Source organism: Scardinius erythrophthalmus (assembly GCF_964197995.2).
Source record: "Scardinius erythrophthalmus genome assembly, chromosome: 11".
NCBI lineage: Eukaryota > Metazoa > Chordata > Actinopteri > Cypriniformes > Leuciscidae > Scardinius > Scardinius erythrophthalmus.
Window position 1 is genome coordinate 5,855,450 of NC_138231.1, and position 16,052 is coordinate 5,871,501.

At 33.9% G+C, this 16,052-nt stretch overlaps 1 protein-coding gene across 1 annotated transcript; it reads right to left on the bottom strand.

Moving 5' to 3' along the window:
* Positions 1-264: 264 nt before the first annotated feature.
* adgrg11 (adhesion G protein-coupled receptor G11) lies at positions 265-13,450 on the bottom strand. The gene is made up of 18 exons (XM_081378765.1): positions 12,855-13,450; positions 12,072-12,350; positions 11,880-11,942; positions 11,058-11,135; positions 10,774-10,911; positions 9,898-9,933; positions 9,726-9,794; positions 9,390-9,567; positions 8,862-9,021; positions 8,604-8,738; positions 7,894-8,001; positions 7,761-7,803; positions 7,071-7,171; positions 6,798-6,916; positions 5,652-5,917; positions 5,291-5,378; positions 3,353-3,648; positions 265-1,136 (listed from the first exon to the last, which is right to left on the bottom strand). The coding sequence occupies exons 2-18, from the start codon at positions 12,340-12,342 to the stop codon at positions 991-993; spliced, it is 2,295 nt and encodes a 764-aa protein (XP_081234891.1). The 5' UTR covers positions 12,343-12,350; positions 12,855-13,450; the 3' UTR covers positions 265-990.
* Between the last annotated feature and the right edge of the window lie 2,602 nt (positions 13,451-16,052).

Here is a 16,052-nt window from a genome sequence, read left to right on the forward strand (position 1 = left end):
TATATATATATATATATATATATATATATATATATATATGCTGCTGCTCTGTGGTCTGATGAGTCTCTGCATAATGTGTGTGTGTGTGTTTGTTTTAGCAAACCGATTTGTGAGGGCATTTGAAATAGACCTCGCTATAAACAGGTTTGAATTTCGGGCTACCAATATCATACCATTATTTTAGAAATTAAACCATTATAATTGATATAGTTTCAAAAGTCTGTGCAAATGTAATAAAAACTCAGGGTTCATAATTTTTTTTTCAGGGTTTATGTTTATGATCATCAGTAAAACATGTTAGCGCAAACACAGGCGAAGGCATCACAGAAAGTTAAACATGTGCTGTGTATACCTACCAATATCAATAGCTAATGTGTGAAAGACTGAAAATATAGCAACCTATTGTCTGCATTTCTACATTTACGCATTTAGCGGAACTAAAAGCCACTAACAAGAGGTCTGAAGTTCTAAAGTCTGATTAAAAATCATAAAAATGTCCTACTACTATTTTACTACAGTAACCATTATTCATCTTTCCCCATAAAATAAACATGCAAAATATAATATAGTGTAAAACAAGAACATCAGTAGCATTGTATTATAATGAAAACCTGCTACTTTTTTAGCAGTCTCTCAAAGAAAATGTTTAAGTGCAGTCATGAAAAAGAAACATACTGTTGGAGATGAAGATTATATAATTATTCAGCAGGGTTGTGCCCCATTCAGAACTAAATTGGGAACATCTATAAAACTCCAGTTTAGTTTCTAAATTGTAATTGAGGTAGCAAACAGAATGCAATAAAGCGAATTTCTCTTCCTGTAAATTTAACTCCCTGTGTGCCGTCAGCAATTCAATTCAAACTCTTAAAAATTCAGAAATAGCTACATATGTTGCAGAGGAAATTTGCATTGAATTGACTATAATACTGCACATGAATGTAAGGTATATAGACAGATATAACATCTCAAATGCACAGATACAGAAGACATTCAGATGGTCTTTTTGGCGGGTGTTGGTATTTGGTTATCGTATGGGTTTTCTGTGTTGGTGTCTTCAGTATTGTCGCTGTCTTCTTCAGACGCCGAGTCTCCAAAGAGGCTGCTCGTTTTCATGTAATATATGAACAAGAAGAATCCTATAAAAACACAAGCATTTAATACAAGATGAATGTGATATTATGCATGTTTTATAATATATTAGAATAATGGGTCAGCATACATAATTCCAGTAGACATTTTCCCACAAACATGGGATTTTGTTTCATTTTTTAAAGTGTATTTATAATATAACATGCCCGGCCGGCCTATGAAAACTAACATCTTCACCCTTTATCCAAATATTTTTAAAAATGTGTTAAAGATTTTGTGAGCATATTGCACATGTCATGATTCCTGTCTTGTATTCCCCTTGTTATGTGGGGATTTTTATGTTATTTCCTGTTCTGTGCCATGTTTTGTAGTTTTTCTTGTTAATTAGTCCATGATTGTTCCCAGGTGTGTCTTCTTCGCCAATCTCCCCTTGAGTATATATATACTCAAGTGTTTCTCATGTTCTTTGTCTGGTGTCATTACAATGTAATGCAAGTAAATTTCCTGTGAAAATTTTCCTTTAAGCATTTTATTTTACTATGCAAAAAAAAAAAAGTAACATTTTCACAGGAAATTTACTATTAGGTGTTATCACAAAAAACAACAACTATTCACTCTACAATTCACATTACGCTATAATGGGAGGTGTTTCAGTAAAGACAGGGTGTTGGATCCAGGTGCAGTTTGACATTTATTATTAACAAAACAATCAGAAAGTAAATCCAAGCAGAGCACAACAAGAAACCAGGCAAAGAACAAAATATTGTTCTCCCCTCATATTTAACCTATTGAAATATTTTGATGGTTTAATCAAACTTGCAGGGCCATTAAAAACAAATATCCTTTTGTGGATCCAAGTCTAATGGATTGTTTAAAAAGTCTTATTTACACTCATGGTTAAATGGGTTTCTCTATAGAACCCTACGGTTTTGACTCAATTTAAAAAAAACTTTTACAGCCATTACTGGACTATAATATAATTAATAAAATATAATATACTGGTAATACATTATAATATAATGATAATATAATTTAATCTAATGTTTAAGAGCTCTACAGTTAAATGAATGCATGTGTAACGGTCACCAGCTGGAGTGCCCTTGAGAGCCACCAGAGGGCACTCCACACCAGACTATCATGTTTCACTCACAAACTACATTTCCCAGAACTCACTGCCCAGACGCATCATCACTGATTGCATTCACCTGTGTCTCTTCACCCTGTTAGTCTCAGCCTATTCATACCATGTTCACTCATTCACTCACTGCAAAGTTTTGTTTTAGTGTCACACAGCAATTCCGTGCATTCTCCCTGGTTTCATGTCTCTTGGTTTTTGGATTTCTTGCCCTGTTCCCTGGATTACTCTTTTGCCTCTGACCCCTGCCTGTTTTGTTTGTTTGTTTGTTGGTTGGTTGGTTGGTTTTTTTGGACTGCCTTCCTGTGCTTGACCCTCTGCTTGTGTTTGATTATGATTCTGGATTACGCCTTAACATAAAGCTGCATTTGGATCTCACGTCCGTGTCTTGGAGCAGTTTCGTGACAGCATGTTTTAGCCCATGTCTTTCAGTTTTGACATAGTCTATATGCTAAATGTTGTTAAAATGATAATTTTAAAGTATGTCTCTTATTCTGTTTTGAATATTACCTTTTTTGAATATTACCTCATGTAGAGTGTAATATAGTGGTAAAATGTAAAATGTCTGCAAAGTTTTAAAGATCAAAGTGCATGACAAATAGTTTTCCAAAAGAAAGAACAGATTCTGAAGTGCAGATACGAGTCGTCAGTAATTCCAGTCTCACTTCCTGCCATGTAACAATGTAACAAATTTGCATAATGCCCACATAGGGTCTTCACTGGCTGCCCGCGAACGACGTCTACTTTGACCCTCAAAAACTGAGCTGAGACTGGACGAGTTTGGTTTGTGTGTCGAGATTTTGTTTTCTGCGCTACTAATCTATTATGCTGCACTTCAAAAGGATGAGGACTTGCGCTGGAATCAATAAGGAAAAAACTACGCCATTGTCGTATCACTGTGTATCAAGCGCTGTGGAAGAGCTGAAATTCAGATATGGAAGTGAACGGTTGGTTTCCGACATGCACTTTTACTGGTAGACCAATCACAACAGACTGAGCCATCTGACCAATCAGAGCAGTGTAGTTTTGCGGAAAGGAGTGGCTTAGAGACCTTCGAACAAACTGTTTTCAGACTCTGAGAAATATATGCAATATATGCATTTAAATTTTCAGCAGAAAAGCTCTCACCTTGGAAGGAGTTCAGTATGGTGAATATGTAGTACGAGGGCAGCCTCAGACTTCCGTAGCTGAAGAAAGTGAAGCTCCAGGTGAGTCCCAGCATACAGCAGAGGCCCAGGATGGTGTTGATGTCAAAGGAGGCGGTTCCTGAGCGTTTCACCGCTCCAGCTTTGTTAAACTTGCTCAATTTCAGCATGGAGAGCCATCGCAGCACCACGATGCAGGTGCAAGAGGTGAAGATGAAGACGAAGCAGTAATAACCGATGTTCACGACGTAGTGGACAGTGTTGTCTAAAATCCAGCACCTGCAGGGAAAATAGTGCAGATGTTTAAAGTTGACAAAATGACATCTGTTTTTTAATGCTCATAACTATTTACTATGTACTTCCATAAAGTGAATCATGAAGAATATCTAAATTTGATTACTGACCATTATTTTCCACACCCACAAAGTTTATTTTATTGACTAAAATTTAAACCAAATCTGATTTTTATTTTAAAAAGTTTACACATCTAAAATTATTCTAATAGTGAGTAGAAAAGCAATACTTCCTCAACGTAATAGAAAGTAAATATTTTCCCACTTTTTTAAGCACACCTGTTTAACTGCTCATTAACACAATTATCTAATCAGCCAATCACATGGCAGCAACTCGATGCATTTAGGCATGTATACATGATCAAGACGATCTGCTGAAGGTCACACTGGGCATCAGAATGAGGAAGAAAGGTGATTTAAGTGAGTTTGAACGTGGCATGGTTGGTGCCAGACGGGCTGGTCTGAGTATTGCAGAAACTGCTGATCTACAGGGATTTTTCACACACAATCATCACTAGGGTTTACAGAGCACTTGATCCAGTAATACTAACACTTTCTCTACTATTCTATTCTATAATAAAAAATATATTAATATAATATAATATAATATATAATAATATAATATATATATATATATATATTTTTTTTTTTTACTGCGTTAGATTAAACTGAGAAGGGTCATAGCACTTGCATATCGTTGTCCTGTTAGTTTAACTGCTTCTATTCTCATTTGTATGTCGCTTTGGATAAAAGCGTCTGCTAAATGAATGAATGCAAATGTAAATGTAAACACACCGGTTACACTCCTGTCAGCTGAGAGCAGCAAACTGAGGAGACAATTCATTCACACAGGCTCAACAAAAGTGGACAATAGAAGATTGGAAAAACGTTCCTCGGTCTGATGAGTCTCGATTTCTGCTGTGACATTCAGATCGTAGGGTCAAAATTTGGTGTAAACAACATGAAAGCATGGATCCATCCCGCCTCGTATCAGCGGTTCGGGCTGCTGGTGTGATGGGTATTTTCTTGGCACACTTTGAGCCTCTTAGTACCAACTGAGCACTGTGTAAATGCCACAGCCTACCTGAGTATTGTCTATCCCTTTATGACCACAGTGTAACCACTTCCAGCAGGAAAACACACACATATATATATTGCTTGACATTTTTCTCACACAGTAAAAATATACTTTTAAAAAATAAGGTTCCAAAAGAGGGTTTGTGCAATGATGTGAAGATCCATTTTTGGTTCCCCATAAAACCTTTCAGTGAACCATCTCAGACAATGAGGTTTCTCAACTTCATTAACAAACAGACCACAACTTTAATTACATCAAGAGTGGTAAACTGTAACAGGACAAATGGTTTGGGATTTGGATGTTCTGGGTTCATTCTGAAGCCGGTGAACCCAAGGTGCTTTGTTAACTTTGCCATGTCATGCTGTAATAAACTTCAGTTTTGAGATCTTCAACATCCTCATAATTTTTTCTAAGAGATGTTAAAGGTTCTTCGTGGAATCATCATACACCATTTTTTAAGAGTGTAGGTTTTCATGCATATATCATTATACAGTATGGCTGCCATTATATTTTAGGAATAATGTCTCATCATATTTTTGGGTCTACTTACATGGTTACATTGCTTGAGTCCGTCTGTATGGTCTGTTCACCATATTTGCCAAGGATGAAAATGATACTGACAATAACAGCAGGAGGAACTGAAACAAATAGTTGACAATGCAATTGTGGTATAAGAATCAATAGTCTGGATAGAGGATTATATCAGACCTTGGTTCTAGTTTTTTATCTGTACATATGACATGAATTCTATGAGCATATTATCTCCCAGGATGATGATGCCTAGTCTGAATGGTTGCTTACTGGCCCACGTCAAAAGCCTTCAAGTTTATGGGAATTTTGCCAGTCAAAATTGTGCATCTGATCAAAGGCCACATAATTCAGCATGCATAAGTAAAGGTTTTTGAACTCACCCCACCCAGCCACAGAGATCTTGAGGATGTAATGTTTGATGACGACTGAGTGTTTGGCCATTTGCAGGCAGAGGTGTAAAGCCTCCACCGCAAACCAGGAGAAACTGGCCAGCAAGCTGTAGTGCATGAATCCAGCCATGACCTTGCAGGCGCTGTGGCTATTCGCACGTGCAACATATTCATTAGACAGGAAGGCCAGGTTGAGCAGAAACAGCGCAAAAAAGAGATTCATCAGCACGTGGGCTGAGTTAGTGGCCTTCGATTTCCTGAAATTTAAAATGCATAAACGAAATTAGCATTTTGGCTCCGTGCTTTGTGAATTAAAAATGTTTCAGGGTAGGTTGCACAACTACGGATTAACTTTGAAAATAAATTTACTTTAAACTTTAAATCTTTGATCCTGGTTCTAATTTAACAGTTAACTAGCAGGTTAACCGCATCCAAATGACATACTTCTGCTTTAACCCTTAATTTGTGCAACCCACCATATTCTGAGTTTAGTACAAGCTCAATTCAGAGCACTTGTGGCATGTTGTTGATTAAAATGGATTAATTCATTTCCCCCTTTTTTTTTAAGTTACAAATCTGGGTTATAGTGAGTTACTTTCAATGGAAGTGAATGTGACCAATCTGTTAATGTTAAAATACTCAACGTTTACAAGATGTTAACAACATGCATGTTAACATAATGTTAGTGTAAACAAAATTGCTTAATCTTTTCTGGGTAAAGTTATATGCAAGTTTGTGGCTTCATTGCCATGACAATGCAACACCTAAAACGCAGAGAACAACTTTACAGCTCTTCACTTTCACCCCATTCACTTCAACTGTCAGTGCTTCAGCGTAACATTTGACATGAATCCAAAACACTTCAATTTTCGTGTAATAAAACATTTCAGCATCACGTTTTCTCACAGTTTGATAAAGGATTCAGTCTCTCTAAACCCCTCCCTTCTCTGCTATATTACACATTACATGAAAGATACCTAAAAATCATAATAGGTGCACTTTCAAGAAATTTAGAGGAAACATGATTTTTTGTAAGATTATTTTGTAATCAGCAGTACGCCACAAATGCTGTCGATTGATGAGATCATATTGGGGATCTCACATTGGTGAACAGTGGTACAGAGACTCGTGTCTCACCTTAAGAGGAAGTGAATAAATAATCCGACTCCCAGGAAAAACATGGAGAGGCCGCAGCCGATGTACGTGATGTAGGTGAGAGCTTCAAGGTCACTTTGGGAAATGGTTTCTGGAGGAGCCTGTATTAAAACATTGTTCAGTTACACAGGTCTGTCAGAACGTTTGCAATACCACAAATGTAGTAAAATAAATAAACATAAATCTGAAGGGGGCAGTAGAGAATTTATAATCTGAGTCAAACTTCACGATTCCAGAAGGAAACGGAGAACCTACCATAAGCACAGCGAAGAAAGTCAAGTGGTTGCAATTACATGTTATCTTCTTTCCATCAGAAACAGTAGTACACCCTTCAGATGTCCAGTTTGGCTTATTTCCTATGTGAAAAGGAGAGACTGGTTAGTTTTGAGTTGATTTAGAGAGAGTTAATGAATGCTTATTGGCATCATGGCTGATTTATGATTAGAAATCGACATTCATGCTCCAAAGCTTGGCTTGAAGTATTCAGACTCTTAACTAGCTTTCTATATTTCCACACTCAAAACATTTTTTGGAGCATTTTTCTTTGAAGATTTACAATTTTTAATTGTGTAATAAAATTCCATAAAATTGAAATTAATAATCCTTACATATTATTCATATTATGAATTAAGAATTTTAAGAGTAAAAAAATAGAGCTTAATAAAACATTTTGTTTAAATCTTTATGGAACAAGGGAATGGACCATAGTTTATGTGATTCATATTCATAAAATTTCATTTTTAATTTATGAATATGAATCACAATAGACAATTCCCTGGTTCCATTAAGATTTAAATAAAGTGTTTTATTAAGCTATAATTTTTTTACTCATTTAAAATAATTAAGAATAATATATTCTTGATATACTGTATGGATATTTATCATATCCATATTCCATTTAATTCAAAGTATTTAAATATATAAAAACACAAAAGCATCACAGACCTTTTCCATCCCATGAGTGACAGACAGGAGTTCCCATCATGCTCTGTAGAGAAATAAATAAGAAATGTAGAAAATAAGATTTAGACTCATTTAGAATATTAACAAATACTTTTTTCCATGCATCATACATTACCTCTTTATTGCTGAAGGCCAAACTGATGTTTTCAGTCAGATTTGAAATTTGTGTCCCCATTTCGATTGCATAAACTTCATTCCCCAAAACCGTACTGTTGTTTTCATCCTTTAATACAAAATTAAATGGGATTATTTTTGATTGCTGAGAAACAGAATCAGGCTTCTATAAAGAAACATTAATTTTCATTAATAAATAGATTAAATAAGATCAATATCAGTAGTCTGTCCTAACACTGTAGTCTTAACACTGTTCGTGAAACAGGAATTTAAATGTTCAGGATGCTCAGGATTTGATTTGACTACAAAATTTATTTTTATTTTAAACCACATATTTTATGAATACAGGTATTATTGATTATCTGTTCGCAAGAATGTCTAGTTTCACTAAAATCACTCATTTAAAAGTAGCCAAAACATTTCTTGTGTTATGACGCACGAGTTAAAATCATTTAAAGACATCGTAAAACTTGACAAAGCCTAGTTTTCCAGGTGTAGCATGATAGAATCACTATCATGATTGCACTGTAAACCTTCATATATCTTTTTCAATATAAACATAACACTCTATATAAACATAAACTTAACGCAAGACAGCCTTTGTAGTTAAGCATTAATGCTTGTGTGTTACCTGTGTGTACGTCATGAAACAGGCCTAAGCTTTCATTTTTCTGTACACAGGAATTGAAAAATCAAAGTTTTCTTTTATACCTTTGACATGTTGGGAAATCTGAACACACCCAGAAAAGCATTTCCTGCACTTTTGTTGAACGCTTGCAGTGTGGCTTCCTTCGGAATAGTGAAAGCGCTGGGATATTCTTTTAGTATGGAAAAATCTTCTATAACCTGTATACATAAGGCGATTTCAGTGCTGAGGTACATCTTATGTTTTTAAGAGAGAAACATTTTTGTCACCACATTATGCAGAGTTAAACAAGATGTGCATATGTTTGTCATCTTAACACTTACTCTGATGCCAGTTTCTGCAGAGTAGATGAAAGCAGACTCCTTGACATCAGACTCATGTTGAATTTTCTTTAAAACCCCTTTAACGCTACCCATGGAAATAGATGCTGTGGTCGAATTCCCCATGAGAGACAGCAGATTGGTCATATTTTTCATGGCCACACTGAACAAGATACAAAATGATTTGTGTTTTATTTCTCTGATATAAGAGAAAACTAAAAAGAAAATGGTACAATTTACAACCATTAAGACAGAAGGCACTACATAGAGGGTTAGATGGGATAAACCCCTGTGACAACTAGCCCCAGTCTCCCCTTTTTAATATGGATAGAACTGCTTATTATGAAATGAAAAAAAACAAACAAAAAAACTCATGTATATCCCCTAATTGCGATATTAAGTACAGCAACCTCCTGAATATGGTCATTTATTTAACAATTTAAAAGATAAACCGATGCCTGCATAATAAACATCTTAAAAAAAAACAAAAACGATTAGACTTAAATCACGTATGTTTAAAAAAGTACTTACGCAGCTGCCCCAGCATTTGTCTCTCCTTTATTAGTATCATTAAATAGATTTGCCATTGCTGGGGGAATACTTTGGATTTCTTCCACCTTTTGAAAAGGACTTCCACACTTAATACAAGTTGCAGTTCCTTTATAGATCTTAATGGTGTTCATTTTACTTTCATCACCTGCATCATCATCTGTGTAAAAACATAAAAATGAAGATATGATTATTAAGGAATGATTAAAAGCAGTATATACAGCATTGTGGTTAAATGGCACTTTTAGTGTGTTCAAAAAGTGATTAAAGCAGAAACGTCTGATTTAGAAAAATAGGCATATTGAAGCACGTTCTTACCCCTGCAGCTGGAATCATATGTTGCCCTCTCACATGCCTTTGTGGGATTCAGGCAGGTCATACTACAATCTTACATACACAACACACAAAATTATAGCATATACAGCAGCTGATGACACTCTTACTGTATACATCTTTTAGATCATATTTAGACTGTTGGGATAATGCTTACTTATGTCATTTTTGTTTGGAAGGGTCCAATTACAACCTTTAATAAAGAGAACAAAAATATGCTCTTAACAGATATCTGACCTGCGCTTAAAGTGAATTAATGTAATTTCAGTAAATTATTTTAAAGAAAACTTTCAATCAACACTACAAGGATTACACACTTCAAAACTGAATGGTTTGTAATGATCCAAGGGAAAATCAGCATGTGGCGTTTTGGCCTCATTTACGTGTTGTCATCCGAGTTGGGGAAGTTACTTTTAAAAGAAATGCTTTATTGCAATTTTGAGTCACTCTTTAAAAAAATAATTGCGTTACTTTTTATGGTTGTACACTTTCAACCACTTTCGGAGGTGGACGATGTGACTACAAGTGCATTCCTGCAAACCCAAACAGTTTAAATACCAAGTGTTAGCAGTAATGAGTTTTGCGTGAGTAATTGTGAACGGATTAACCCAAATTTTTATTACCTTTTGATACTGTATGATTTTGATTTTGCAGGTTCTTCCGAGTGAATATATTTTGTCATTTGAGGTTAACTTCATCTTCAACCAATTCTGTGCTCAGTGAATAGATTATCATGTAAATATTTTTTTTTAAGCTACACTCAACATTTTTAAGCCTTTTTTAAAGATTTACACATTTCAATTAATAGTAAAATTCCATCAAATTGAATTTAATAATCCTTACATATTTTAATTGAATAATTGATTACGGATAGTTCAGTTTCATTTCATATGGCCTCAGAACACTTGATATGGCACACAATCTGGATAAATAAATTAATACATTTTAAAAGAGCCTTTTAAACCACTGTTATCACATATTTCTAAAAAGCATACCAAATAAATATAAGCAAAATGAAACATTCTTCATTCACCTTCTGCTGCAATCCAATTTGTCCAAGTGTAATTTTTGCAGGCCCCATCTATTAAACATTGATCTAATGTAATTGATCTGCTTATGTTGAGTTGGTATGATGAGTTTTTAGAGTCTTTAGATAAAGACAAACCAAAATCTGCAAAACAACAGGTTAGAAACCAAGGTTACTCTGGGCTCAAACATTTTTTTCCCCAAAGAACATTAATAGGTTTTCATTATGGATAGTGGCTCTAAGCAGCTCATCCAAAAAATCAAGACAGGAAAGGCTACTTTCAGACCCACCGCTGCCGTTTGTTGTAGATGGTGAGGTTGTATTTTCTTCAAATGAAAAAACTGTGATGTTGAACGCTTTCCTCCCAGCTGAAAAAACAACAACACACAAAAACAACGTGGCCTTAGAAAACAATTCACCCCATCTATTTACATTTAAATGCATGTTCTTGGTCTTATTGTAAAAGCTTAGTCTTCGGGTGAAACATCAGACTTCTCCAAAGTTCATTTCAAGGAATACATATATATATATATATATATATATACATATACATATACATAGAGTCTTTTGCTGCATCCAGAATTTGCATACTCTCTGAGTAGGTACTTCTGTTGAATAAGTACTTACCACTACAAAAGTATGTTCTATATAGTATGAATATAGTATGAAGCCTTTGACTTCCCATCCTACATTCTTAAAAGTAAAGATTCTTCTGTCAAGCGCTTGATATTTTATGGATTTAGTTTTAATTAATTCATTTACTTCTATCTAGAACTTTTCCATTTAACCTTTTAGAGTGAACATTTTTCTTTTGCAATAATCTATTACACTCAGATGTACGTCACAAAGATTTGTCCATTTCATTGCAACTTTAAGATTATTCCTGTCCAGTATCGACGACCACTGCAAACTTTAAGCATGTTGAGTTAATGACATTGAGATTTTAAAAATTGCTCTAGACATATTAATGGCACAGAAGATTATGGTTTTCTTTTCTCTTTGTTTTGACATTATTACATGCAAAACAAAATACATATTGAGGAATGTTTATACATGCTTGTAGAAGGTTTCTCTTTAATATGTTGTTTAGGGCACATTTGGTTTCTCCTCACCTAACGATCCAGAAGAATTGCACCAAATATCAGATTGGCTCTGTGTTATGTTCCAGCAATCACCTATTTAAAGAACAAATGATAAACAAAGTAGCCACCATAAGTAACTTTTATGTTACATAATAGAAATATTTACCCACTACATCCAGTATTTTACATTCCCTTTTCATTAACGTGTCTGATTTGAATCACCTGTTCTCATGTATCCAATGAAACCATCAGTACCGAGTATTAAGATGTGCTTCTCCGCATCTTTTCCATTGTTTGGTGAGAGAGGGTTAGCTAACCCTAACCCTAACCCTAACCCTAAGGCATTATTATTATTACAAAATTGGGGATTACGGCTATGCACACAGGCTCTGATACAATCTATTGTAGGTAAGCAGAAGATGGCAGGTATAAGCAGGAGACCACAGAGTGTCCACTTCATCCCTGACAGGATCTCCAAGTTTCTCAAAAACATCTGAAGAGCTTCAAGAAAAAAAAAAAGTGTAAAACATTTTCTTTCTTTTTTTGCTCATAGACGATAAAAACAAATAAAAACAAGCAGTTTCTATAAGATACAGATTGTCAATAACCACATTTTGGTTAAATAATCCAAAAAAAAAAAAAAAAAAAAAAATCTGTTTTTGCATGGCCAATGAGATTAAAAGACAGGAATTATTTTTTTATCCTTTGAAAAAGAACTGTCCTAAACAGAGAATCCAACATCACATTCTCTGATACAGTGTAATGTAATATTAAGTCAAATGCCAAAGATCTGGGATAAATCAACAATTTAACTCCCAATGCAGTGAGGTACACATTTACATTTACAATGCTTTTATTCAAAACTATAAAAAAGAAGAAAAAGAAAAAGCAAAAACATCAAAAGTAAACCAGCGTAGAACAAAATGTAAAATCCATTACTGAACTGCATCATGTTATTTTAACTCTATATTTCACGTTATAATAGAACTGAAACAAACTTCTTACCTGGTGAAGAGACGTTGAGTCTTTCCAAATACTTGTGTCATTTCATCAGATATAGATGGAACTTCATTTTGCATGTAGCATTTCCTCCCTCCCGCTGTGGTTTTCTGTTTTTGTTAACCACATCTCTTCATGCAAACCAGCTAACTAACGGAGAACAGCGGGACGAGACACCGTCATGATCTTTTCTGTTAGATGATTATATAAGCAAAGAGTTTCGGCAGGCTTTCCGGGGTTAATGTTGTAAAGTTGAACGTAAACATGAGGTTATATTCAGCTGGACAATGACGCACAAGAGAACAGGCATCATTATATGAACACAAGCATCAACAAACATGATAAAGAAGCAAATAAGGTGATAATAAATGTGACAGTGGAAATATAAATACAAAAATGTTCAATAGACACAAGTCATGGATTTTAAATGTTGTAGTTTTATATGAATGATTATTTAAAATAACAGTGGTTTGACATGTTGGTATGTTATTTGACAGTTTTGTTTTTAGTAAAAAAAAAAGATTGTTTACATTTTACATTATTGCTTGTACTTGGTCTGCTGGTTTCCCAAGTGATTTTTTTTAATATATATATTTTCAACTTTTTTTGTAGTCAGCACATTTAAAGTATGTGTGGCTATAAAGAAACTGACTTTCAAGAAACTTTCCCTGATTTTTTTTTACAAAGAAATATATTTGGTTTGCTGTTTGCATTAATTATTTATTTTATTATTTTATTGAGCGTTATTTTCATTATATTTTATGAAATTGTATCATTAGGATTTTTTAAACTTAGGAAATTTAGAAGTTTGTAACTTTTTCCATTATTTACAGTGACTAACCGGGACATTTTGTCCCATTTTGTGGTTAAAATGTAAAGTATCACTGACATCACTGATGATTTACTATCACTGTCGTTGTTACCACAAAAGATCAGTACAACTGATTGTCACAAATAGCAGAGATAAAATCGCAGTCTTACAAACACAAACATACTCCCGATGCCTAACAACGAATTAGTAAATAGAAACCCTTGTTCATTTGAAGCTCAGTGTAAATGGTAATTCATCTGATTAACAAATGAGGGTTTAGCCACAGCCGAACAAATGCAACCTTGTCAGTTTACGGGACATTTCAAAAGGCTTTCTGTAGATCTGAAACACACAAAAAATATTTTCTTAGTATTTTTGTCTTGTTTCCAGTCCAAATATCAAAAATTTCTTAAATCAAGATGCATTTATGAGTAAAATGCCATGAGATATTATGTCTTGTTTTCTGGGGGGAAAATTAAGTGAGATTTTAATTTAAGAAAAATAATCTTAATTCAAATGGAAACAAGATTATTTTTCTTACCCCATTGGCAGATCATTTTGCTTGTTTTAAGCAAAAACTCACTTCATTTTGATTCCCCCCCAGAAAACAAGACTTTACTTTAATAAATGCATCTTAAGTTTTTTTTTTTGATATTTGGACTGGAAAGCATCACAATAATTTGACTAATGGCTTGCAACATTTACACCTTTTTTTTCAAACAAATATTCTTTGAGAAGTACTTTAGTGTGATGTATGAGAGAGCGATATCAGTTTAATCATGTTTATGAACTGCTGCCACTAATTCTGCATATTGTCAATCACCTGATCTGGATCATTTAAAATTCCTCATTTTGTCAATATTCGGTACACATTTTGTGTTGGTAAACGGCATAATAATTCAAAGCTTGGCAGTTTTGTGTCAACATTCTTAATGCAGTCTGATCTGTATTTGACTTTAACCCTGTAAAGCCTGACATATAAAATAGTTTTTTTTTTCTTCAGTTTATCGAACCTTTAGACAAAACCTTAAAAATATATAGAATCACATTTGATGGATCAAGCTATTATAGCTCATATAGTAAGAATATGTAGCTAATTCTTCAACAAATCAATTTTATCCAGAGGCCCAAAAAAAATAAAAATATGCAATTTGGTATGGTTGCTGATATTTATATTACCAGGAAGTAAGATAAAATTCTGACAGCTTGTAATTTAAATAATAACATAACAGTATAGTCACATAACAGACTACTTACATAAAATGCATATATAAATATCAGTTGTCACTCTATCTTCAAATAATATGTCTTAAGATTGTATTTATTATCAAAGCTCTGTATTTTTTTTAGTGTAGAGGGCAAATATAACACAATGCAATATAATGATGATTGAGAGATGAACAAATAACCGTTCCTAATTTGATACTCACATTTTAACGTGATTTTCTAAAAAAAAGAAAAAAAAAGAAAAAAAAGATGGATAATCAAGTAAACATAAGTTGCTTCAGTCCAGTAATTTTCATTAGCTAATAACACTATAAAAGTGATTCTCATGTTTCCTTCATAAAAATGTATAAATAATTTTTACATGCTAAAAATGTATATGAATCATACTGCAGAAGACATGCATGTGGTAGATTGTTCAACAGGTTTTTCAGCAAGGTTTTGATTATGGTGATCATTTAGAGGCCTTAGAAACTTGCATATCAAATATGATACAGTAGGCATTATGCATGCATTACCTTATCATGGTCATATCATCCTCAGCTCATAAAACAAAACTTTTAAAACAGTGTTTAAGAATTCATTAGCTCTTCGTTTTGTTTTCTTGTTTGTGTGTTGTGTTCTGTCATTCTGAACATTTCCTCTCTTCATTTGTAGTGTTGATTCTCACTAATATCGGGTATAATGTCAGGGGTCATTCTATGAAACAGTTGCTAGAAAATATAATTTCAAATGTTATTATGTGAAATATTTGTAAGCATTCTGTTAAAGAGTTTCTTCATTTTTTTTTTGCATTTCTTTATGAGCTAACAAATCATTGTTACATTTATATGGTAATATATTTTGGAATGTACTTTCAGAAAGGTGTTCAATTTGACATTTCAATTCTCCTCAGAGAGAGAATATAATGCTGATATTTCGATGCAGTGTCAGGGTTTCACCAGTAGAGCACGCCATAACATTTTTTTTTGGACACTGTGAAGTGAAGTGACTGCCCTGAAAGAGGAAATAATGTTTAAACTGAGATCTGACCTCAATAAAGAAGATTTTAAGTATTAGACGTAAAAGAATTTCCAACCCTGACACAATTTGTTCAGATGGATTACAGTTATTATAGGACACACTTAAACTCTTTTGTTTGACATTTGCAGGGACACATGACTCAACAC